Source organism: Populus trichocarpa, chromosome 3 (assembly GCF_000002775.5).
Source record: "Populus trichocarpa isolate Nisqually-1 chromosome 3, P.trichocarpa_v4.1, whole genome shotgun sequence".
In the NCBI taxonomy this organism is placed as follows: Eukaryota; Viridiplantae; Streptophyta; class Magnoliopsida; order Malpighiales; family Salicaceae; genus Populus; species Populus trichocarpa.
Window position 1 is genome coordinate 12,946,877 of NC_037287.2, and position 22,771 is coordinate 12,969,647.

Consider the following 22,771-nt stretch of genomic DNA (forward strand, 5'->3'; position numbering starts at 1 on the left):
AGGTGAGAAAATTCTTGAGTTTTCTAAAGTCATATTGTGTGCTTCCTTCTTGAATTTCAGTTACATTTAACCTGGAGTTTTGAGTTTTATTGATAGGGAAGTTAATGTGATGGAAACAACCAAATTATTACTAAATTCTTGTGTATTTTCTACCGTTTACCGTTCAGTGATTTCATCTTTATATTGAAAAGTTTTGTATGAGACATTTATTTCTTCATATCATTAATTTCTTGATTTATATTTTCTATCTATCTATCTTATTGTCAAACATTGATAGCACCCACTGTCACGACATCCGAAAACTCACGAGGAGCCTAGCTCACTCAAGATTGAGAACCCACTCAAGCTGTCGAGAGGAAGAATGACAGCATCCAAGACCAGCTCTTCTCTTATGCTATTCAGGGTTTTTGGGCAGAAGAGATTTTCTTTCTTTTCTTTTTATCTAATTTTATAAAGTTAAACTTGCAAAGCGTACAATAACAGCTCCAGTTTCACTTCTCGTGTACCGCATATTTTCAAACTACTGGAATTTCAAAAGCAGAACTCTATTGTTATATTCCAATTCAAATCAAGTTCATTTATCGAACTCGTTCTGTTTTATTTATCATTTTCTTCTAAATTTTACCCTGGGTTTATAGCCGTATTAATCACATGGGAATCAAAGTTAAGTAGGGAAAAACAGTAATTAAAAAAAAGAAACCATGGGAATCGTAGCATAAAAAATACATTGCGTTGATGAATTTTGGGGATCTCATTACTTGCATTTCTGATTCCATGAACAAAATGCAAAATCTTAAATTAAGATTATCCTCATGCCCGCCTAAGAGACTCTGTCCTGCTTTCACAGGCAGACCAAGATAGCATAATTTACAAAGACTTCAAAGTAATCTTACAGAATTCTGTGCTTCGAACCGCAGTTGTGCTTTTATGCCCTGCATACTACCATCATCTGACCTACAGCCTGCAGTTGAAACTAGCGGCTGTGCTCACACTACCGAAGAGAAAAATCCTCACCCCATCAGGATACTAGATCACCCGTTATCTCACCTGCAGATATTGAATTAGGATTTAACATTACAAAGGGCTGGAAAAAATAAATGAAAAAATAAAAATCTCCATATGAACTTGGAGTAAATATTGACATGATGTGAGCGATGTTCTTCATATTAAAGGTTTGGCATTTCTCTTCTTAATTAATTACCAAGCAATGTGTTGTTTCTCAAAAAAATTGATTCAGTTACTGACAAATCAAGAGAGATTGAACATTATTAGCTTTCAAGACACGAGCGATCTTCTTCTATACAGGAATCAAATTACATGGATGGAGGCAGAAGATAAAGAGAAGCAACTTTTTTGCAATGGACTGTCTGACCACCCCATTGACTAAGTTTTTGAGCAACAGTAATAGCTTTGCTTTTCTTACCATGCATGCATTTGATAAAGTAATCCAACTCTGGAAAGCAAATTGTTCCTTGAGCTAAAGCTGATGGCTGTTGATACACGAAAAATGAAAAGTGATGGTGGTCGGGATCATTCCTTGGCTTTGCCATCTCAACCACTCTCCTATACCCTTCTCTGTCATAACAGGCAAGCATATTTACACCAGCCACTGTCAATCCTCGGTCCCAAGCAGAATTCAGAATCTGTGGGAACAAATGACAGTTCATCAACTCCTTCAAACGCATAGAAGTAACTAAAGCAGTTCATGAACATGAGCCAAAAGTTGCTAAGAATATCCAAGATACTAAATAGCCTGAGGAATAAACCAAGTTAAGGGATCCCACAAACAACATCACCTGCCAACTCAAGCCTTCTGGATCAACAAGTGCTTCGTCATTCTCAAAACCTGAAAGTGGCAATCCTGAGCAGACAAACTTCATTATCACCGAGTGTTTCTTCAAAACCTCAAAAACTGGAGAATATCCGTCCTGGTTTGTCGGGTTATAGTATCCTGCTGTTAGCTCTGCTGCATGGCTTGCTGTCCTGTACCACCAATAAACTGCAGGAACCTGCACATGCATCAACGTGATTGAAGTTCATAAGAAACCATATGTTAGTTTGGATAGAAGACAATATAGATTCATTTTTTTCACATAAACCACCTCCAAATCCACTATCCACTTGATTAGAGTTCTAAAATGCATAAAAAAATCATCTCCAAAATCTACCATTTGTGATCAACCAGCTGGAAATGAAAGTGTAGTTAAATCCCACACACAACATAAACTTACAAAAACACTAATCCAGTTGGCCAGGGCTGCCCAACAAACATGTCAGTGAAATGTATCAATCCTATAAGTGTTGTTAATCAAACCAGACAAATTGGTATACCAGAACGAGGAAGCTCGGGAGCTGTGTTTATCAAGGCTAAAAAAATGTGTTTTTCTGGGATGGAAAATAAGGCAGGATGGCCAGGTTGGTGGCGGGCAGAGACTTGTGCGAGGTCCTGTTGTCATAAGAAAACTGAGACCTAAATGATTTTGCAATTGCAGTTCCCGGGAGGACTCTGAGGTTTTGTATGACAAATGAGAGATAAAATGAAAAGGAGACAAATTTATGGTGAGAAAGCTGTCTGGATTTATATGAAAATGCAAGATACAGATAAACATGAAGTCAGTGTTAAACCTTAATACAGAGCCCCATCAAAACCAAAGTGCAATGAACGAAGGACAAATTCTCTACCAGCTTTGCTTTTTTGGCAAGGCAGATTGGAGAGGAGTCTAGTTGTTGACAATTTACAGAGGAGATGAAAGATCAAGGTGAACAAGTTTTGGCACATTGTCTCAGCTTAATTTGATTTGTGGGCTCATGGTTCGTTATACAGTTTATTAAATTTTTTGGTGCTAAAATTGTTCAAGATAGCATATATCTCAACCCGCCCCAGTGTCCCCAACCCAATGAGAAAGGATTTGAGCATCTCTTTGGATGCATCTAGAATTGATCCAGGGCATAATAGAAGTGGAATACCATCAGTGACACTGAAAGCGGTGGAGCATGATGACGGTGGCAGTAGCAATTGTATCACCATGCAGGTGACGTGACAAAGCAAGCTGGGCAGATTGTGGAAATTATTTTATTCATTTACCTATTTCTAAATAGTATCTAGAGTCTAAAAAATATTCAATTTCTATTAGTTAGAAATAGAATATAATTTTTTTCAATTGTAAATTTCTAATTAAGAACAATACTTATTAGAATCAGGTATTAGGTCTCGTGTCAATTGCAAAATATCTTTTTTTTTTGTTACAACACTTAAAAAAGTTTGGATTGGAATAACTAAAGAAGGGGAAGGAAGAAAGTGAATCAGTATACCAACATGGACCATGGATTTCTCTAGGATTTGGATCATAACTATCTTTTAAGTGGATTAGTAAAAGACTAGCATTCCTAACAATAGTACAAAATCATTCTAAAATCCAGTTCAAGAAGTTCTAAATGCACAAACCTTGATGATGATTTTTGTATCCTCAAATGCAAAGCTTGCGAGAGACAAAACATTATCGGCATGGTCTATCAGTGACTGGGAATACCAATGGAGGAAAAAGCGACCAAAGTAGCTATCATAATCACCTCGTTCACAGAAGAATCCAGTTTCATGTGGCCTTGAATTATACTGACCAGCATTATCAGGCCCCCTAGCCCAAAATGAATGTCCACGCAATTTAGCTGCTTTGCGAAGATTTTGTTGTGAATATTTATCATAGCACTGTACAGAAGCAATCAGCATTGGTCATGCACGATGAACATCAACTAAAATCAAACTATATTGAAACCATATACAATAGAAGAACCAGTAATAAAGAGCAAGAATATAAGGAGCAAAATAGACAAACAATGCACAACATCAAGCTAGGGTTTCCAAGCAAGAACATCGCATATTAACAGAATATGGCATCCATGATGCAGCACTAGCTAAAGTTGGATATATTCTTCTTTCAGAACTACATCCCAAAATTAAAAACTATACTGCTATACTTTAAATAAACAATATAAGTAGGTAACTCCAACATGAATACTTGAAGGCAACCAATGAAATGCTGATAGCTCACAGGCTGGTGGTTGCATAAGAGTAAGTACTCTTAAGGATCAAGTCTCTTACAGACAATGAGGCTGCTGATAAGCTGATATATTTTCTAAAGAAGGATTATCAAATAGCACATAACCAATTGCATGAGACAAAACCCAAAACCACTTTCACTTTACCAAAAATAAACTAAAGAAGGTTTTAAATTTTTTTCTTCATTTTTCAGAACCGTAGGTTGTCATCAGCACAACAAACCTGCATAACACATACAGCCTTCATGTTTATTTTCCATCAGTATTGGTGGATGAATCAAACTTAGAATCCGATCCCATTCAATATGACAAAGATTCAGTTCTAAATACACAATAAAGATAGACTTCAAGCAGTAGAAAAATCACAAGATAAAATTTCTCCAGCCAATTTTCCATTACAGTCAATGTACAAGAACCACTAAAAATCAAAAGCTTTGCAATGAACTTCAAACAAATACAGCACAGGAGAGAGACATGCATATCATGGGTTAACATAAAAAGATACCTGAAACTCACCGATACCAGGATACCTCCATCCTATCCTTTCTGAAAAGGATGGATACTTCAGTTCCCCAGACGGTCCAAGTCCAATTTCAATAGCAGTAATAAGGCCCTCTGTGAACAAGTCATTAAACTCCGTCCGGAAGCTTCTCATGAAGTCAAAATAAACCTGCATATAATTAAGAATCACAATATGAAATAAAAATAAAATAAACTGTGCAGGCGCCATAAGGTACAGAAAGTATGTTCAATGACTTGAGTTTGGCGTACTCAGCATAGAGCTAAAAGGCTGATGAAAGCATGCCTTAAAGTCTTTCTTCCAAACCTTTCTATTTCTTTACTCTTTTCACATAAGTTATGCCTATCCTATCACTCCCTCATAGAACTAGAAACGATGAAATCTAGTTAGCTTCATCAAGTTAGCAGAAAAGTAAAAGAACAACCTCCTACTCTAACATGAAAATGCATTATTTTGCATCACACGACCTAAGGTAGTGTTGATAGCACAACATTAGGTTCTATTACTAAAAGCCTACATTTTATAATTACTATTTTGAGAGAGAGACAGCAACAGTGGCAAGAGGAATAAGAGAAGTATAGAGACAATAATGTAATAGATGCTAGAAGAAAACACCATGAAAAAAAAGAGAGATGTTGGTGGCTGCATGGAAATTTTTTTATATATACCTAGAGACAATAATGTAATAAATGCTAGAAGAAAACACCATGAAAAAAAAAAAGAGATGTTGGTGGCTACATGGAAATTTTTTTATATATACCTCTATACCAGTTCTTCCCTTTAGAACTCGCTCTTTGTCAATGCCCCAAGATAGACATTCAGTGTTCCTCCTTCCTTCACGATCTGTGAAAAATATGTCCTGGTTATCTTTCCCAATTTCTAAAACCCATTGGGGGAGGGAGATCAAAACATCGCCAGAGTCAGTTCCTCCATATTCATGAAATGCCATTACAACCTTCAAGATTTAAGACAGGTTTGAGATTTAAATACCATTCAACAACCAGCAGAAAGGTGTTTTCCATATAAGAACAGGGCATTTAATGAGGAAACCAGTGAAGAAAGTTTCTGATAAAATAAATACATATTCTCATAAGAAAAACAAAGGAGCATAAGAATTCAAGGAAAGAATTGATGCATGCACCAGAAAGGTCCTCAAAGCCATGCTTTGCCATAGTGGAAAAAACTATTTGTTTAAAAATGGAGTTTAAGAAAATCATGATCATATAGAATAAGCAATTTATCGATGAATGTTATTTTGATGAAAGTTTCATGCTTTATGATGGTCTCCATTAGATTCCAGTTTCCAACCAAAATAACAGGTCCATTCCATTTTGACAAAAACATATAAGATCACTTTTGCTGGGGAAAGGATAAAAATACATGTTAAAAGAACCAGAATGGAATGATTAAGTATCTGTTAATCTTTCTTTTTTTTATTGTAGTACACACACATACAAGTCAAATAAATCATTAGAACTCACCTGCAACTTCAACTTGAATTCTTGGATAATGTTAAACAATTCCCTATAGCCAGACCACGCATACTTCTGAGGACTCCATGCTTCAACAACTCCCCACCAGCACTCCACAACCACACCATCCACATCTAAAGACTTCATGTGACTTAACTCCTGTCTGACTCCTTGTGGGTCAATCAACTGGCAGCAATTGTTGATAAACCCATTCTGCTACCATGATTCAACAAATCAGCATCCACGGAAAACATTAGAAGATCAACACAAAAGAGAGAGCCAATCCTTGCACAAAATGTTAAAAAAAAAAATGACACGAACAAATAAATGCCACTGCATCAACAATTCAAATCAAACCAGACACTTACTGCAAGCATTACATAAACAGGGACATAAGAATTCTCCGTGAAATCGTTTTGGTGCATGCCAGAATGAACATCTTGTATAAGCTGCACCACAAACACACCCAACAATCAACCACACTATCAAACAAACATATTCCGATAACATCAAATTCAATAAATCAATCAATTACCTGATCAGCATCCAAGCATTCAATGACAGAATTAATGGGACTCGTACTTGTGTACTTCTCATTCCTCGAATTCTCTCTCTCACTAATCACCATCGAATCAAGCGACCCCGGTGACAAGCTCTCATCAATTCTAAGAACCGACGGCTGACACTCTTTCACCGCACAATTCTTTAGCAATGGACTTTCCACTGGCCTCACTCCAAATGATCCCTTTTCAAACACATTAATTACAAATTATCAATCAAAACCCTAATTTTCAACATCACGAAACCCTAATTCAAGCAAACGACTAGCATACTAACCGTATGTGAAGGAGGAGGCGATTGGCGATAAGTGGTGCCATCCGTTTCAACAGTCCAACCAGCCTCACGCGCTAAAGCAGCGAGAACATCATTCATATCAGCACGCGCAGGGAGAGGGAAATTACCGTATTGTCTAAGACCAGTGAGCATTCTACTTGTAATAGCACGACGGTGTCGTTCCCGAAGCTTGGTTCTCTCCTTTTCTTTCTCTCTCTCTCTCTTACCTTTACCCGAGGCATTGGGAGATGAAACAGCGGAGGTGTTATCAGCTGATGCAGCTGCGGCGGCAGTGGCGGCGAAGCCTCGTGGACGGCGGGTTTGAGGGTGAGGGTGAGGGCTAGGGCCTGGTTGGACGGGGTGGGGTAGGTGAGAATACGGGTCGGGTTGGGGAATTTGGGTTTGCTGAGGGTTGATTAGGAGATCTTGATTACTGTTGTTTGTGTTCATTTTTTTTACATTTGGAGCCAGTCTCTGTGTAGATTTTAGAGCTGAAGAAGGTTTGGTTTGGTATTGTTTTCTATTTTTTTATTTTTTTATTACAGTTTTGGCTCATGGCGTTTGTTTGTTTCTTTCTCAGGCAAGGCGAAGCATTCTCTGCAACTTGTCTGCTTTATATTTTTCTTTGTTTGTTTGTTGGGCAATTTGGAGTTGGGCTTTATTTTTATTTATTTTATGTTGGGCTTCTAAGTAATAATATATTGTTATGTAAAGGGCCCATGTTACATGGTGGCCGACAACAAAGAAGGAACAGCAAGAAAAGCTCAAAGTCCTTTTGTCTTCTTGTAAGAATGAAAGACTTTTCATTGATTTGTTAAAAATAAATTTTAAAAAATAAAAAAATATTTTTTAAATAAAAAAACTTTTTAAAAATCAAATTTTACCACCGTCCAAACACTCCTTAAATATTCAAAAGAAATGAAGGGTGGATGGATCATTAGGATGAAGGAGGGCTATATTTAGGAAGGGGCACTTGGAAAGGGGATGAAAGACGTTTTCTTATTAGGGAGAAAATTATACCCATAATTCCAACATGGTCTGGGATCGTTTTTCTTTGTTGTAAAACTATCTAGTTAGTTCTTAGAGGCCTATAATACCTTGAATCAACCTAGAAATTCTAGGTGTTATTTAATTGAGTCCTTAGTTATAGCCAATTGAATCCTTTTTTCTATTTCTAATCCAATCCTTGAATTCAATAAATTTTCATTATTATCCTTAATTCAATTTGAGATTTATTCCAATTTGGTATCACAGCTAGGTTTTCCTTGGTTTGCAATATTCGATGGAACCGAATGTTCCGATTATTGAAACCGTAACCAACTTGGATCATCAGCAAGAGGAGGAACAACCAATTTATTGAATGAGACCGAGCCACCAAAAGACCAGCAACAGATTCAATTGAGACCAGTGATGTTAGATTTCCCACAATTTAACTGCGATAATCTCATGAGTTGGGAATATAAATCTAGCCCTTTTCTCAATTATCATAACACATCATATGTTATTCATGGCAAGCTTTCACATGGAGGGGAGGGCGATAACGTGGTTTCAGGAAATGGAGGAGACGAGAGCATTGACCAGTTATGAGTTGTTTGTGAAGGCCATACAAATACAATTAGAGATTTCATCACATGCAATGGTGGGAGGCTTAAACCCTAAAACGATGAGGGTGAAGGCAAGGATTAACAGTCACTTCCTCGTTTTTGTTATTGATACAAGGAGCACTCGTGATTTTCTCTTCCCAAGCATAACTAAGAAGGCTAGGTTGGAAATTTTATCGCAGTCATCCGTAGGGGTAAAGATTATGGAATAGAAATAGAGGCCCTCGTAATCTAGCTAGGAGGGTGTGATATGGTGTTAAGAGTTCAGTGGCTGAAGGGATTAGGATCCATTTTGTGGGATTTTTAGAGTTAACCATAAAAATTAGACTAATTAGGCTTAAGATGGAACTAGAAGGATTGGGAGCTCCAGAGTCCGAGATTGAAAATCTATTGGTTTCATAACCTTCATGGAGAAGATATCTGATTGAATCAAATACTGGGATCATCAAATTTTGTATTACTTTCGAAAATAAAATACACGGTGGTGAAGAGAAATCGTTACAAGTTGGATCCCTGTGAGAATAAGCACCAAAATAATGGAAGGACTGATATTAGATGCTTGATGTTTTCAATCTGATAAAAGAGCCTCTTTGCTGAATATATCATTTGGGTTTCTAGGCCAAATGAAAAAAAATGGAATGAGCAAAAATTCTACCCCACATACAGCCGACCACCTCAAACCATGGTTCAGTCCATTTCAGCCAGAATTTAACGTTAATCAGCTTGCACTGAAACCACAGAAAAATCACCTGTGCTGTAAGAAAAGGACTGAACTTTTGAGACATTTGTCATGCTGGAGAACTTGGTGATGGCAGGAGTTCCTGAGGTCATCAGGTAGCTGCTTGTAAACTGGTCGCCTTAGTTTTCAGCAGGCGATGATTCAGATCTACAAATATCACCACGACAAAGTGGACATACCCTGCAAACCATTAAAAAGTAAGGCAAACGACTAGATAATACACTGCCAAAATAACATTAAAACTTAAAAGAAGAGGGAGCAATCTGACATTATACCAGCAGCTAGCATGCAAAGCATTTAATCTGCATAACAATGTTCTCATGGGGACAGCCAGTGGTTATGAGTTGTGACTTTTAAGACCCGGTGTTGTCATGTTAGTAACAAATTTCCTCTTACGAGTTACAATTTGCACTCAATTATACAAGTCAGGCAAGCCATTGGATATAAAAAAAAACGCCAGCAAAGATATAAATCAGGCCAACCTCGAGGTTGCTATCAAGCAAATACCAACAAAAAATCTGTGGCTGCATATTTGAAAGACACGCAGAACTCACAGCACCCAGAAAAACCCAAAAGCCCAGGTCCATTTTAAGATTTCTAGTGATTCAACAAGACAGTCTGATGACACAAATTTGATAAGCCTTATGATATGAGGAATTATGTAGCGCTTCCAGTGAAGTGCACCCTCTGTTAGATCATTTGGGACCTACTTACAATAGACAAGGACCCCACATCAATGTAGCAAAGAGTGAAAATACACTGGGAGTTCTGAATAGTTGCTCTGATCTGGCAACAAACGAAATTTTGGAGCCATTCTGATAGTTGTGCTTCGCATTCTAGTCAACATTGTGTAACCTTCAGTCAGTTTTATCAACTTATATTAGCATCACTAGTCAGTGACCCAACATGTGAGTCATGTGTACTGCAAATACAAATTTGACAATCTCAAATTTTCTGCAGAGTTGTCCTTTAACATTACCAAAAAAAAAAAAAAATTAAGCAGGAACAAATAAGAATTGTGTAGTTTCACAACAAAAAGAGTTTATTTTAAACATGCATGTGTAGATGCATGTATTTATAGGCTGTTAGTTAAAAATTCAGGGTTCAAAAAGAATACCTGTGAATCTCCTTAAGCCACTTGTCTACACATGTTCTGTGGAATTCATGATGGCAAGGCAACACTCGCATGCTGTCTCCTTCCTCATATTCCACAAGGCATATGTAACATCTGTTATTTAAATGGAAAAAAGGGAGAGGAGCATAAGTAAAAAGATAATCATGATAAAGAGACAGTGATGCAATATAAAAATTCAATCAAACTTCATTGACTTGGATAAGAAAAGCATACAACAATGTAATGAAAATAACAAGATTATGAAAACAGAAGGAAGAAACACTGCTCGGTGAACCTTCTAACCTGGAACAAGCATTAAAAACTTACACAAAAGACTGCGGATAATAAAAAATAATTCTTACACACAATATGACACCTTTTCATGACAAGAAGAAGAAGAAGAAGAAGATCACAAACTTTATTGAAGTGAGCTTTATGTGGTACTTAATATGAAGGTAACTAACTGTACACTGAATATGTCAACTGCTTAACTATATAATACATTAGATGGTTTCAATGTAGCTGCCTGCATGTAGAATAGAAGATTTGAGGAAATGGAGAAGCAATTATATATGTTATCACAATACATTGCTCAGAGTTGGCAATTTCCTCAAGACACCTGCGTGACCATGTCAACACAATCAGACATGGAACATGTGTGAAATCCACAAGTTGCAAAGTGGAGGATAAGAATAAACAAGGCATCCCTTCAAGGCATTTATTCAATGGAACATTCAAATCAGGTTGCAGGGTTCCTATTAGAGTGCAAAAGACTTAATATTGGCAACATTGAAACAGGAGAAAATCAGTGCTTAATTACTGGGACAGCAGGCTGATTAGGAAGATTGGGGAGATTTAAGTTACCACATGGAGGAGATAACAGGAGATATGGTTCCCAAGGTATTAGACTAACAGCGGCAATGGGATTTCTCATTTTGTGAAGGTAAGCTCAGAGCCTGGCAGGCACTTTAGATACTTGATCCGAAGCAGTCTTTGTAGAATTTTTCACCAGCAGTTAACCAGATTGCAATTTTTCTAGATGTAGGTGATACAAGCAGTTACCTTAAAGTTCGTCGATTGAGGAAATATATAGAAATCCTCACTGTCAACTGCCAACCCTAAAATGTATCTACACAGAACCTTCACTATATTGGCCTTGATGTAAAATCAGAAGCCAGGAATACAAATTATTTGCACTTAAAAACCCTATACATACATAGATACACATTCATTGTTGTATTTGAGCTTTTCAAACAAAAATTTAGTCACTTCCATCTGAGAAATATAATACACTAAAATCTGATCAGCAAATATGGCTACTTACTGAGCTGTATCCTCATTCTGATGTTTCTGGGACTTGGCATATAATTTAACTGGCAAAGATTCCACTATTTCATTAGGAGCGGGTACAGATCCAAGTGAAGACATGGAAGGAAGAGAGGATAATACAACTGATTGCTGGTGAATTTCATCCAGAACCTGATTATACAGTATGAAAGATTCGGCTTACAAAGATCTAAATAAAAAAGGAGAAAAAAATGGAGATAAAAACTGGAGGATAAACAGCACAAAGCTAACGGTCTATTACCTCAAATAGAGCTTCAGCTAACATGACAATTCTTGATATGCTAGCCCTAGCACTTGTGTCATCATTTAAGTTTGCATCTCGATTATTTACACGACATGTACAGCGACCTGTTCTGTGTTGACCGGATAAAATACAAGACCTCTCATGTCCAGAGAGGTTTTCGAAACGGCTTCCCAACCTCTGAAGAGCGCGAACCTAAACCCTTCGATGCGATGGTCAGTAATTTGTTCAATTTCAAGCACTGGAAAGGTAAGAAAGTACAAAGGAAAGCAAGGCTGAATGAGACATGAGATTTAGCCCAGATATAGATGGGTCCCTTTTATTGCCTTTCAGGTGAAAACTGTTCCAACAGCAGGTAAGCACAATGCAGGAAATGTTAATTTTATATAAGCAACAGGAATGGCTTTGACCCAAGTCAATCCCAAACAAGACCATCAAATGGTCTGCTCTACATGTAGAAAGCATCCACTACTTCACCACATACTGTTCAACAACATATATAATACTCAATGTTCAACCTAAAAAGTTACAAGCCATGCACAATGTGTTCTTTAGATGAAAATATGTCCTATGGAAACTTTCAATAATTATAAAGTATAGGGAATATACATACCTGAGATCGTATTCTTCTCCTCCGTTCAAGGAAATTTGATCTATGCTCTAGCAAGTCACGATACCTGGCTTCTCTTGTTCTAGAGGTTTCCACCTCATGATCTTGAATGCTGAACAGTGAGCTAGACATGCCAGATGGAGGATAACCCAGTGCAGTTGTGGAGGTTAGAGTATTCCCTTCAGATTCTGACACCCTCATCTCCCCACCCACTGCCTGTCTCCCACTACCCTGGCTAGAACCTCTCATTTCTCTCTCTTGTTGCAAGGGACAAAATGTAAGTTCCGGTAGTGATGACCGACGAAGAACTCTATCACGAAGTCTTCCAACACTTAAGGTTCGGCTAAAACGAACATTACGCTCAGCAGGTTCTCGTGCTCCAATTCGCCTATCGGAAAGTCTAGTCTCAATCCCATCCATGTCATTGAACATTCTAGGAGAACGTAAGTTTGCATCAACCTCCACTCTATTTCCACCTCCATCTCTTCCTGAATTGCGAATTGAAAAAATATTCTGGTTTTCTTGCATGTTGTCCAAGAGATCAGGTGCTTGACTATGCAACTGCAAACCAGCAGCCGTATCTTCATGATGATGTGCAGTTCTACTCACCAGGGATGTAGCCAATAAATCACTAATTTGTTGTATTTCATTTCCATTTCCATCAACAACAGAATTGGCAGACTGTGGATGATGGCGAATCTCATCTTCACCATCAAACATTCTGGGACCAGTTGAATGAGTGTGATATGCCCTTGACGACCCTAAACTCACTGCTCTGCTCAACCTAAAACTCACATTACCGGGAATAAAACTCAAGCGAGAAAGAAGCCGACTTGGAAAGGTCGATGACTGTGTAGGAGCAGCAGCTCGAGCAGAGCTGCTACCTGTTCTAGAGGAAGTGTTTGTGATACTTGCTTGATTCCATTCATCGAGCTCAACATCCGACGATATGCAGGGCGTTTTATCAGATTGCTCCACTTTAACGTTTCCATAACACTCAATTTTAACCTCATCGGAGTCTATTTCATTCCGGTTAGTAGATGAAGCATTTCCTTCACAATTTTCTTTATTCCCACCATCACAAACCTGAAAGAGCATGGGTAAAACAACTTTAGTCCTTCAAAAACCTATAACCAATAAACTCTCACATCATTCTTACAAATCAATGATAGCATCATAACAATAACAATGATGATACTTAATAAACACAAGTCCTAAAAAGTTACGTTAACACATTTTCCACGATTCGAGAAAAGAAAACATGCATTTTCCATTGACATTGCATACGAGTGAGTGAATAACCAGAAGAACTAAACTGCATTAAAATTGAGAAAACTAAAAGTAAGACAACCAAATAAGTCAAAGATGGAGCAATGATAGAGCGACTGACACGGTCACCACTGGTACTATCGCGAGATCCACAAGGAGTACCCAAACAAGAAGACTGGAAAACCTTACTCCTCCCTTTAGATTTTCCCTTCCGTCCACTTCCACTTGATGATGACGACGACGATGCACCACCACGATATGCCTTGCTTCCACTGGATCCCATCTCTCCTCTTAAATATCACTCACAACAAAATGCCACCCGAATTACATCACTGGCCCCTCGAAGCTTCAACCTTTCAGATCTCAAACCGAGAGGCATTACATTTACAGGAAACTAATGAGAGTTTGGTGAAGTGGGATTTTAAATTTGTATAAAAAAATGAAATGGGTTATTGTAAGTTTCGATCTTTTAAAAATTTGTAGATCTAAAGAGAGAGAAATAGTGAAAATCACATATGGTTCTGTTTTTTGAGTGATTATACTAATATTTGTTAGTAAAGGGCAATTGAAAATGAAAATGTTGATCGAAATTAGATGCGGGAATGAGACAAAGTAACTACTTGCAGAGAGAGTGGGGAAGTAGACTGGTTTTTCAAGGAAGTGCGTGTCTGTGTGCGTTTCAGCGAGGGTCTTGAGTCTCTTGACTGTGCATTTTGAAAGGAGAGAGAGAGGACAAAGGTGAAGGAACATGGGCTCCTTTACTGATTTGCATGCGGTATTTTGGGTATAAAGTGTTTGACGGGAAGCCACGTGGGAATGATGGGGCTTCTTTTATATTTATTTATTATTTTCAATTTTTGAGAGATAGAGAGAGAGGGGGGGTGGGAATGATAGGTTTTTTTTGTGGTAGGTAGCATTTGTAATTATAATATCTTGTTTTTTAAAAAATAATTATTTAAAAATATATTAAAATAATATTTTTTTATTTTTTAAAATTCTATTTTTAATATTATCAAATTAAAATATTAGAAAAAAAAAATTAAAAAAAAATTAAGATTTTTAAGACTACAAAAACAAATATTCTACAAGTAACTTCATATTTAAAGATATTATAATATGTTTAATGAAAAGGCACTTTGTTACTAAGGCATTTTAAATTATAGAATTCAACTGCCACAAGTTTTGATTTTGTGGTGCTAAATTTTTTTAAGAATATTTTAACAATTGTTTTTTTAAAATGATTTTTATTTAAAAATACATTTACTTTTATAAATTATGGAATGTGTATAACAGATATTTGAAATATAAATCATCTGTCATAATCTACAATACTAGACTTCGTAAAAGGATAAAAAATAAAGAGAGGGCTCACCTTAAGGTCCATTACCAAAAGAAACTGGAAGACATTAAGAACAATATGACTTAGATAAGCAATTATTGTAAAACACTTTTTCTTGAAACATGTAAAATAAGCATTGAAAAACTAAAATAATATTTTATTTATTTAATTTTAGCCTTTTCATTTAGCATATGCATTAGAGATTTAGCATCTGCATTTGAGATCCTCTTAACACATTATATTTGATGGCATTGACCTAACTCAATTAACTTGGATTAATTTAAGTTTTGACTTTTTAAAATAAAAAAAAAGTTTGAAACAATAATGTTTTGATAAAAAAAAAATAATTTTTTTCCTCTTACTCAAACCATAGTGGCAGAGACATTACTAGATTGAGAAAATGACTTTTAAATAGGTTAATTGGTTTAGAAAACCATGAACATGAACTATTGATTAAACCTTTGACTTTTTAATTTCGTAACTTTGATCCACTGGACTATCATATGTCAAAGCAATACACCACTACATCGTCTTCATTAAAGTTCCTTAGACTTTCATATATTAAACTCTGTTAAATAGCATGTGGCATTCGCATATGTGGTTATTACATCTCAATTTTCAATGATGGTAGCTCAAGGAACCCTAATGAAGATGATATATTGCATTGACATAATAGTAGAAGATGTTAATAAATATATGGTTATTTTGTTTTGTTGTTTGTTAAGGATAGAATAGTCTTTGTATTTTCTTTTTAGTTTCTTTTGTTTAGCATATATATAGTCTCTTTGTATTTAGGTTAAACATATTTCTTTTGATTATTTTAATTGCATTATACAATATCAATAAAACTCTAGCTTCCTCCTTTCTCGTTTTTGTATTTCTCTTTATTTATGTGGATTGTTTAACATGGTATCAAAGCCAGGTTTTATGGAATGAGACTTAATCTCAAACACAGCTTTCACAAGTTCTTGTGTGAAGTGACTGAACAATTTCGAGAAGGTATTCGTTCAGTTTATGCAATATGATATTTTGTTTCCCTTTATTTCTGCAATTTGGTATTTCATTTTTCTTTCTTTTGCATCCTGATTTTCTTTGTTTGTTGATTATTATTAGTGATGATATTGATGGTATTTTAGTTTTGAAGACAAAGTTAGCTAGATAGATTAAAATAAAAAATTTCAGTTCTTTATGATATTTTTTAGGTATTGAGGTAGCCTACTCACCTAAAAGTTATCTTCTTTCTCAGTCAAAATATTTTGCAGATATTCCTAAACGGGCTAGACTTACTGATAATAAGATTGTAGATACTCTCATTGAGGTTAAAGCAAAGTATTATTCTTGTAATGATTTACTTTTGTCAAATCCTACTTTATACCGTACTGTTGTTGGAAGCTTGGTGTATCTCATTATTACTCGTTCAGATATTGCTTATGTTGTTCATGTTGTTAGTTGGTTTGTTGTTTCTCCTATTATTGTTCATTGGGTAATTGTTCTTACTATTTTGCAATATCTTCGAGATACGGTCTTTCAAAGTCTTTTACTTTCATTCACCTCTTCCTTGAAGTTATGTGTATATTATGATGCTGATCATAAAAGTGATCTCACAGATCCTAAGTTTGTTACTGGCTTTCGTATTTTTTTTTAGTGATTCTCTTATTTCTTGGAAGAGCAAGAAACAATCTATTATTTTTCAATCTTCAACCGAGACAGAATATCATGCTATGACATCTATTACCAAAGAGATTGTTTGGTTACGTTGGTTACTTGCAAATATGGGAGTTTCGCTTTCTCATCTCACTCCTATATATTGTGACAACCAGAGTTCTATTCAAATTGCTCACAACTCGATTTTTCATGAACAAACTAAGCACATTGAAATCGATTGTCATCTTACTCGTCATCATCTCAAGCATCACACCATTACTTTGCCATATGTTCCTTATTCTTTATAGATTATAGATTTTTTTACCAAGTTGCATTATATTTCTCGTTTTTGTTTTTTACTTGGAAAACTCTTGATACTTGTAGCTGTCAGATCATGAGTTTGAGGGGAGATGTTAAGAAATATATGATTATTATTTTTATTGTTTATTAAGGATAGAATAGTCTTTACATTTTCTTTTTAGTTTCCTTTATTTAGTCTATATATAATCTCTTTATATTTAGGTTAAACCTATTTCTTTTTATTATTTTAATTGCATTATGCAGTATCAATGAAACCCTAACTTTCTCCATTATTATTTTTGTATCTCTTATTCTTGTTTATTTTTGTATTTCTCTTTAATTCTTTGGATTGTTTAACAGGAGGAACCAAAGTAAATAAATAAAAAAGACAGGGATGTAGTTGGATTTGACCAAAACTTCAATGGTCTCTCCACCAATTAGCATTCTGAATAAGCATTTCACTCCCCAAGCAATGGATCTTGGATTGCACGTTGTTCTTGTTAGTAAATATAATTTGTAGCTAATTAGTTGATTATACATGGTATTAATTTTATTCATGTAAAATATATTTATTATGAATAAAAGGTTTTCTTTATTTTTAATATTTAATCATATTTGAATAATGAATCTAATGTTTGATTAGTAAATCTAGAGTAAAGATAAAGTCCGTGTAACAAAAATGCTTTGCATAAAAAATATAAAGTTGTTATAATTATAAGATTTATATTGCATCAAAGTATTATTCCTAAATGTTCTTAGTTAATATTTTATTAAGATTAAATATTAATTACAGTTGTTGAGACTAATGCATATCATATTCATTTTTTTATGAAAAAAAACAGTTTTTCTCATAAATTGAGGTATGAGGGATATTTGGAACTAATATGCAGAGATTTGTTAGATGATGTGTAAACTGAATTGACTCACATAAGAATTCTATACGAAGAGATCACTTATTTCTATGTAAAGGCTCACGTGATAATTGTATAAGTGATCGTTTGACTTGATATCACTAAGTTATTTTATACAAAGAATGTTATGTTTTGATCCTAACCACATGTTGTCTTAATAAAATGTAACAAACAGACAAATATTGAATATAATATAAAATATATGAATATATTTTAGTAATCATAAAATGATTCATCACCCTAAATGAATTTTTTTTAAAAAGTGTTTCATTTGTTTTCAAATAGTATTGATTGTAAAGTCCCTAATTAATATAGAATGAAATTTGAAAAGACTTTCAAATCTTATTTAAAGATTCAATCACTATAGTGTTAAGAACTAAAATGATTTAACAAAACATACATACTTCATGTTATAATGTCTAAATTAGAATATTCTTGATGAAAGGATAATAATTACACTAGGAAACTTGTTAGGTTAAGTCAACTCATTTATGACTTTCCTAATATTTAGGGAATCATGACACATCGCTAAATATTGTACCTGATCTTTAAATATATCAAATAATTGTTGAATTGATAATAAATTTAATTGTTTAATTTATTTAATCATATTTTATTTAGGATTATGATTATATTTGGACCAACTTATCAGGAAACCTAATAGGTCACTCACATAAAAACCACTTGTTAAAAATTAAAATGAGATAATTAATCAAGTGACTTAATTGCAAATAAGTTTTAGAAATTGAGAGCTAAAATATAATTAATACAAGATATTACAATTCTAGACTTAGAAACAATCAAGTTAGGACTTGATTGAATAATTTATAAAATTAACATAAAATAATTTATGTGATATTATTTAAGAGACAAATTGATATTTTGACATTAATAGAAAGTCATGTCTCTTATTTTCTATGCATTAGATGATAATACAAAAGTACAATACAGAAATACCTAAACACAAAAAAAAAAAGAGCTAACACTCAAAAGTATAGTAATCCCCCTCTTTTAAAAGGGTTTAAGAAATTTTTTATTGATGGTCCATGTGAATTATCGTTGAAGGCCAGACAATTAAACGGTTCGTGGCTTATAACAATCCAACTTTGAAGCAATTATTCAAAACAAAAGAAATCTAATATTCAGATAATCTTAAACTTTAAATAACTATATATCTGTTTAACAGAATCTTTGGGATTAAAAAAAAAAAATTATCGTTTCCATTACTGAGAAACCCAACAGTTCCTCATCTGGGAAGTCATAACCGTAGTCATTGATGCAGCAAAAGTTGGGCACTGTTAAACCACTACGGACCCAGCTAACTTTCCAACACATAATTTACCTTTGCATAAGCATGCCTTGTCCAGCAGCGCTACAACCTAACAGCTCAACAAATTATTTACATGCCAATTTACCCAGGCATGCGAGAAAAACAGCATCATTTCCTACTGTACATCACAAGAAAAATTAAAAGGAGCAAGAGTTTTGACATCTTCGATTTCTACCATTGTCACCTTGCGGAATGGAGATAATCTTTGAAGGAGATCTGATGTAATTACTTAGAATAAAAAGCAGTGCTCAGATTTGAAGGAAACTGGGTAACAATGATTTCTGTCACAAACTTGGAGTCCACATAACCAACTAGACACAGATAACACCTGCATTTAATGATTCAGTAAGCCAATGATAAAAGATTCTGACAAACAACAACATCAGGAACTAAATTTACAAGATAAAAACCAAAACCCATTTAAGGAACCTCTAACAGGGCAGGACACTTACACTAGTACCATTGTAGAAAATGAGTTACAGATTTCTTCGCCCAAGCTGCCAAGCAAACTGATCAACAGCCACCATAGCACGGGATGCTGCACCAATTGATCCATCATACCTGCCAGTGCCATATTCACAAAATGAAAAGACAAGATGAAATTCAACTTCTTCACATTAGCAGCCCAAATCTGTTCAAATATGAAAGTCAAAACTAAAAATATCAAAACAAACAGAAAGGGGATTACAATGCAACCAAGAGGAATGCTGAAGTCTGCATGATGATGGCACCTTCACCAGCAGGTTTTGATGTAGTCAGAGACCTTGCACAGAAACAATTCTCATGAATGGATGTAACCACATCTGTCCACCCAATTCAGGATCTGTAAGATAAATATTACAAAGAGAACAAGAAAAAATGTACAATGATATGGTGCAAGACAAAATTAGTGGGATGTGTGATGTTATAAAGAATGCAAGGCACAGAGCATTTTCCAAGCAATTGCAGTCAGGTCCGCAAAAATGCTAGCATCAAGGAAAGCTGCAATGACTTGCACGAACAGCATACTTTGACTTTAGAAGATCACAATTCTGACTGAAGATTGTTCTCATCATTCTAGTCAAAAGAAAACCTTAATTTTATTGAAACAAAAATAACAAAAAAAATTCACTCTGGTTTGTCTTGGAAACTACTGAATGTTCTCATTTGTAACTGCTAGAATGTCTATGAAATTATAGTATTACACATAACAGGGTTATAAGTGTACCTGTCTACTTCTTTGCCAAATACAAGAAACAAGAGTAATTGGTATGTTCTTTTCTAATCCTGCTTGTATAATGGGAAACAAAGGTACTGGGAAGGCAGAATACACATCTATTGATCCCATGCACAACAAAAGCAAGCAGAAATCCTATTTGATTCAGTCGATAATGCCTAAACTCTGAAAGGGCAGAAAAGAAATGTTCTGAAAACACATTTTAAGGTTCGATCAGTCATCCATGCGGTACATTTGCGAGGAGGTGCACATTTGGTAAGTCAAAAACACAAAACCAAATATCCTCAATAATTCTGCTAAGCTGCGTAAATTGAGCTACAGGCTGCAGTATAAGAGCACATGATCTTAACTGAGACAAATTTCTTTGCCAAATTCAAGAAAAACAAACTTGATTTCTAAAAAAAACCCGGCATTCACTAATATCAACACTTCACTATACTTGTAACCAATAAAAGTCCTTCAGTAAGTAACCACAGCGAAACTTACATTGATTTTGCCCGATAGTAAAGTTCTCCGAATGAAGTTTATTCCTTTTAACAAAATCAACAAACTGGCTCACTTCAGTGGGAACGGCATTGATACCTTCTTGTTCTGCACTAAAACCACCACGCCATAATCAAGACTTTAACAAACATAAGAAAACTAAATCATTTGTGGGTTTCAAATTATAATTTCTTTTCTCTTACATGATAGAAAGCAAGCGAGATGGTGCATTTGGATCATAGTTAATAAGCAAAGCAGCCTTCAATGGTTCACCGGTGGAAGAGCCGACGTTAATGGAAGTCCATTTCTCCCAAGCTTTGTGTACAAAACCCCAGTCCATTTGTTTCACCAAGCCCTGATCAGACACCGGAAAAAATTAATAACTATTTGGTAGGGAAAAGAGCAGACATCGGAATAAATTGAAAAAACCCTAATTTTAACTTGTTGGTTTTGTACGGAAAGGGGCAGAAGTTAACGGCTGTTTGGTATCGCCAAGCAAGCAGCGTTCGTAATCGTTTTATTTTATATTTTGAGGTTGGGCGGAATGATAATTAAGTTTTCAATCATTTTTTTATTTAAAAATAAAAAAAATCACCCTGAAAACATAAATAAACCTATTAATTCCTTCAAATAATCCAAGAGGTTCGAAAAGAAAAAATCAACTTGAAAACTAAAAATTTACATAAGTTAGATATACTCTTTCAAGTAATTGAGAGTGAAAGAACACTCGAGTTGAACTTTTCTAGTTGAATAAAACAAATTGATTATTTTAATGGTTAGAATTTGGGTCTAATTGATTTTTTTTTTTTTACCAAAATTTGATAACTTTCTTTCTCCCACCTCAAACCATAACTTACAAATAAGAGAAATGAAGTTATGGATCAAAAGTGAATATTGAAAAAAACTAAAGGGTCTGAAAATAAGTTAATTATAAAGTAAAAGGATCAAATTTAATTTTCTAGTCAAGTTTGAAATGACCATCTAGTTTTTTTGTGTTTTTCACTTTGATTGCATGTCTTTTAATTTTACCCGGATTAACAAATGAGGAGTAATTGATCTTCAATCTGGCTATTGGTTATAAAACAATCAAATCACTATAAAAAGTTTGATAATAATTAAAAAAAATAAACTCACGGCTCTAATCCATGATGAAATGTGAGAGAATCCACGTTGCTTAGGTGCACAATAAAAGAACTATATATACAGTGGAGACAAAAAAACAATTGTTAATAATCTCAAAAATATAATTTCAGCATGATCAAATACATTTTAATAAATGAGTTTTTTAACATTCCGACAAGATTTGATGCCTGTGCTCCGTCGCAAGGTGAGTAATTTTTTTTCGATGTAAAAAAATACTAGGGTAAAAAAATATGAGACCTAAGTTATTGGTTTAATTGGTAATTTAAATAATATAAACAATAAAAATAACAGCAAAAAAGGTAAAAAATATTAATATGACTATTATAAATTATAGTTCTAGATAATATAGAAAAATAGTTATAATCTTGATGTATTTTTTAAAAAAGGAATAAGTTTCTTTTCCTTCGACAATAAAAGAAATGACTTCATCGTTTCAGTGCTGCATTACCCGTTTTAACATCTCCCGGTGTTATTTTTCTAGACAAATGTCTCTTGGGATATTCATATAAAGCTTAATGCATCTCTTAGCCAGTACCTATCCTTCCCTCCTGTGATATTATATCCAAAGAGGACAATTTTGACTATCTTGAACGTTTGTGTTT

General features: G+C 34.7%; 3 protein-coding genes across 5 annotated transcripts; all 3 read right to left on the reverse strand.

The window, feature by feature from the left end:
• Positions 1-732: 732 nt before the first annotated feature.
• LOC7491925 (beta-amylase 8) lies at positions 733-7,475 on the reverse strand. 2 transcript variants are annotated; one of them, XM_024597970.2, is made up of 10 exons: positions 6,886-7,475; positions 6,584-6,793; positions 6,417-6,497; positions 6,058-6,264; positions 5,337-5,531; positions 4,562-4,726; positions 3,446-3,706; positions 1,797-2,009; positions 1,424-1,643; positions 733-1,047 (listed from the first exon to the last, which is right to left on the reverse strand). In XM_024597970.2, exons 1-10 carry the CDS (start codon positions 7,330-7,332, stop codon positions 1,019-1,021), a joined length of 2,028 nt encoding a protein of 675 aa, XP_024453738.1. In that variant the 5' UTR covers positions 7,333-7,475; the 3' UTR covers positions 733-1,018. The 2 variants fall into 2 exon arrangements, with proteins under 2 accessions (XP_024453738.1, XP_002304400.2); XM_002304364.4 differs by having other exon boundaries at positions 6,058-6,261; positions 6,886-7,474.
• A 1,432-nt stretch (positions 7,476-8,907) lies between these two features.
• On the reverse strand, positions 8,908-14,573 carry LOC7491926 (uncharacterized). The gene is made up of 6 exons (XM_002304365.4): positions 13,925-14,573; positions 12,538-13,620; positions 11,925-12,119; positions 11,661-11,815; positions 10,340-10,450; positions 8,908-9,402 (listed from the first exon to the last, which is right to left on the reverse strand). The coding sequence occupies exons 1-6, from the start codon at positions 14,084-14,086 to the stop codon at positions 9,342-9,344; spliced, it is 1,767 nt and encodes a 588-aa protein (XP_002304401.4). The 5' UTR covers positions 14,087-14,573; the 3' UTR covers positions 8,908-9,341.
• Positions 14,574-19,123: 4,550 nt separating this feature from the next.
• Positions 19,124-21,565, reverse strand: LOC7491927 (uncharacterized). 2 transcript variants are annotated; one of them, XM_002304366.4, is made up of 6 exons: positions 21,468-21,565; positions 21,230-21,381; positions 21,030-21,139; positions 20,016-20,130; positions 19,780-19,888; positions 19,124-19,655 (listed from the first exon to the last, which is right to left on the reverse strand). In XM_002304366.4, the coding sequence occupies exons 2-5, from the start codon at positions 21,364-21,366 to the stop codon at positions 19,804-19,806; spliced, it is 447 nt and encodes a 148-aa protein (XP_002304402.1). In that variant the 5' UTR covers positions 21,367-21,381; positions 21,468-21,565; the 3' UTR covers positions 19,124-19,655; positions 19,780-19,803. The 2 variants fall into 2 exon arrangements, with proteins under 2 accessions (XP_002304402.1, XP_052307113.1); XM_052451153.1 differs by having other exon boundaries at positions 21,503-21,520.
• Between the last annotated feature and the right edge of the window lie 1,206 nt (positions 21,566-22,771).

Bases quoted from the DNA above. Each gene is read 5' to 3' on its own strand.
- LOC7491925 (XM_024597970.2), bottom strand. From the start codon at position 7,332: ATGAACACAAACAACAGTAATCAAGATCTCCTAATCAACCCTCAGCAA. The intron at 6,794-6,885 runs GTTAGTATGCTA...GTGTTTGAAAAG, and splicing joins CGCCTCCTCCTTCACATACG to GGATCATTTGGAGTGAGGCC. The intron at 1,048-1,423 runs GTAAGAAAAGCA...CAATATCTGCAG, and splicing joins CTTTATCAAATGCATGCATG to GTGAGATAACGGGTGATCTA.
- LOC7491926 (XM_002304365.4), bottom strand. From the start codon at position 14,086: ATGGGATCCAGTGGAAGCAAGGCATATCGTGGTGGTGCATCGTCGTCG. The intron at 13,621-13,924 runs GTCAGTCGCTCT...ATGCTCTTTCAG, and splicing joins ATAGTACCAGTGGTGACCGT to GTTTGTGATGGTGGGAATAA. The intron at 12,120-12,537 runs GTATGTATATTC...CGAAGGGTTTAG, and splicing joins GGAGAAGAATACGATCTCAG to GTTCGCGCTCTTCAGAGGTT.
- LOC7491927 (XM_002304366.4), bottom strand. From the start codon at position 21,366: ATGGACTGGGGTTTTGTACACAAAGCTTGGGAGAAATGGACTTCCATT. The intron at 21,140-21,229 runs GTAAGAGAAAAG...TGGTGGTTTTAG, and splicing joins TCTCGCTTGCTTTCTATCAT to TGCAGAACAAGAAGGTATCA. The intron at 19,889-20,015 runs GTAATCCCCTTT...TGGCACTGGCAG, and splicing joins GCATTCCTCTTGGTTGCATT to GTATGATGGATCAATTGGTG.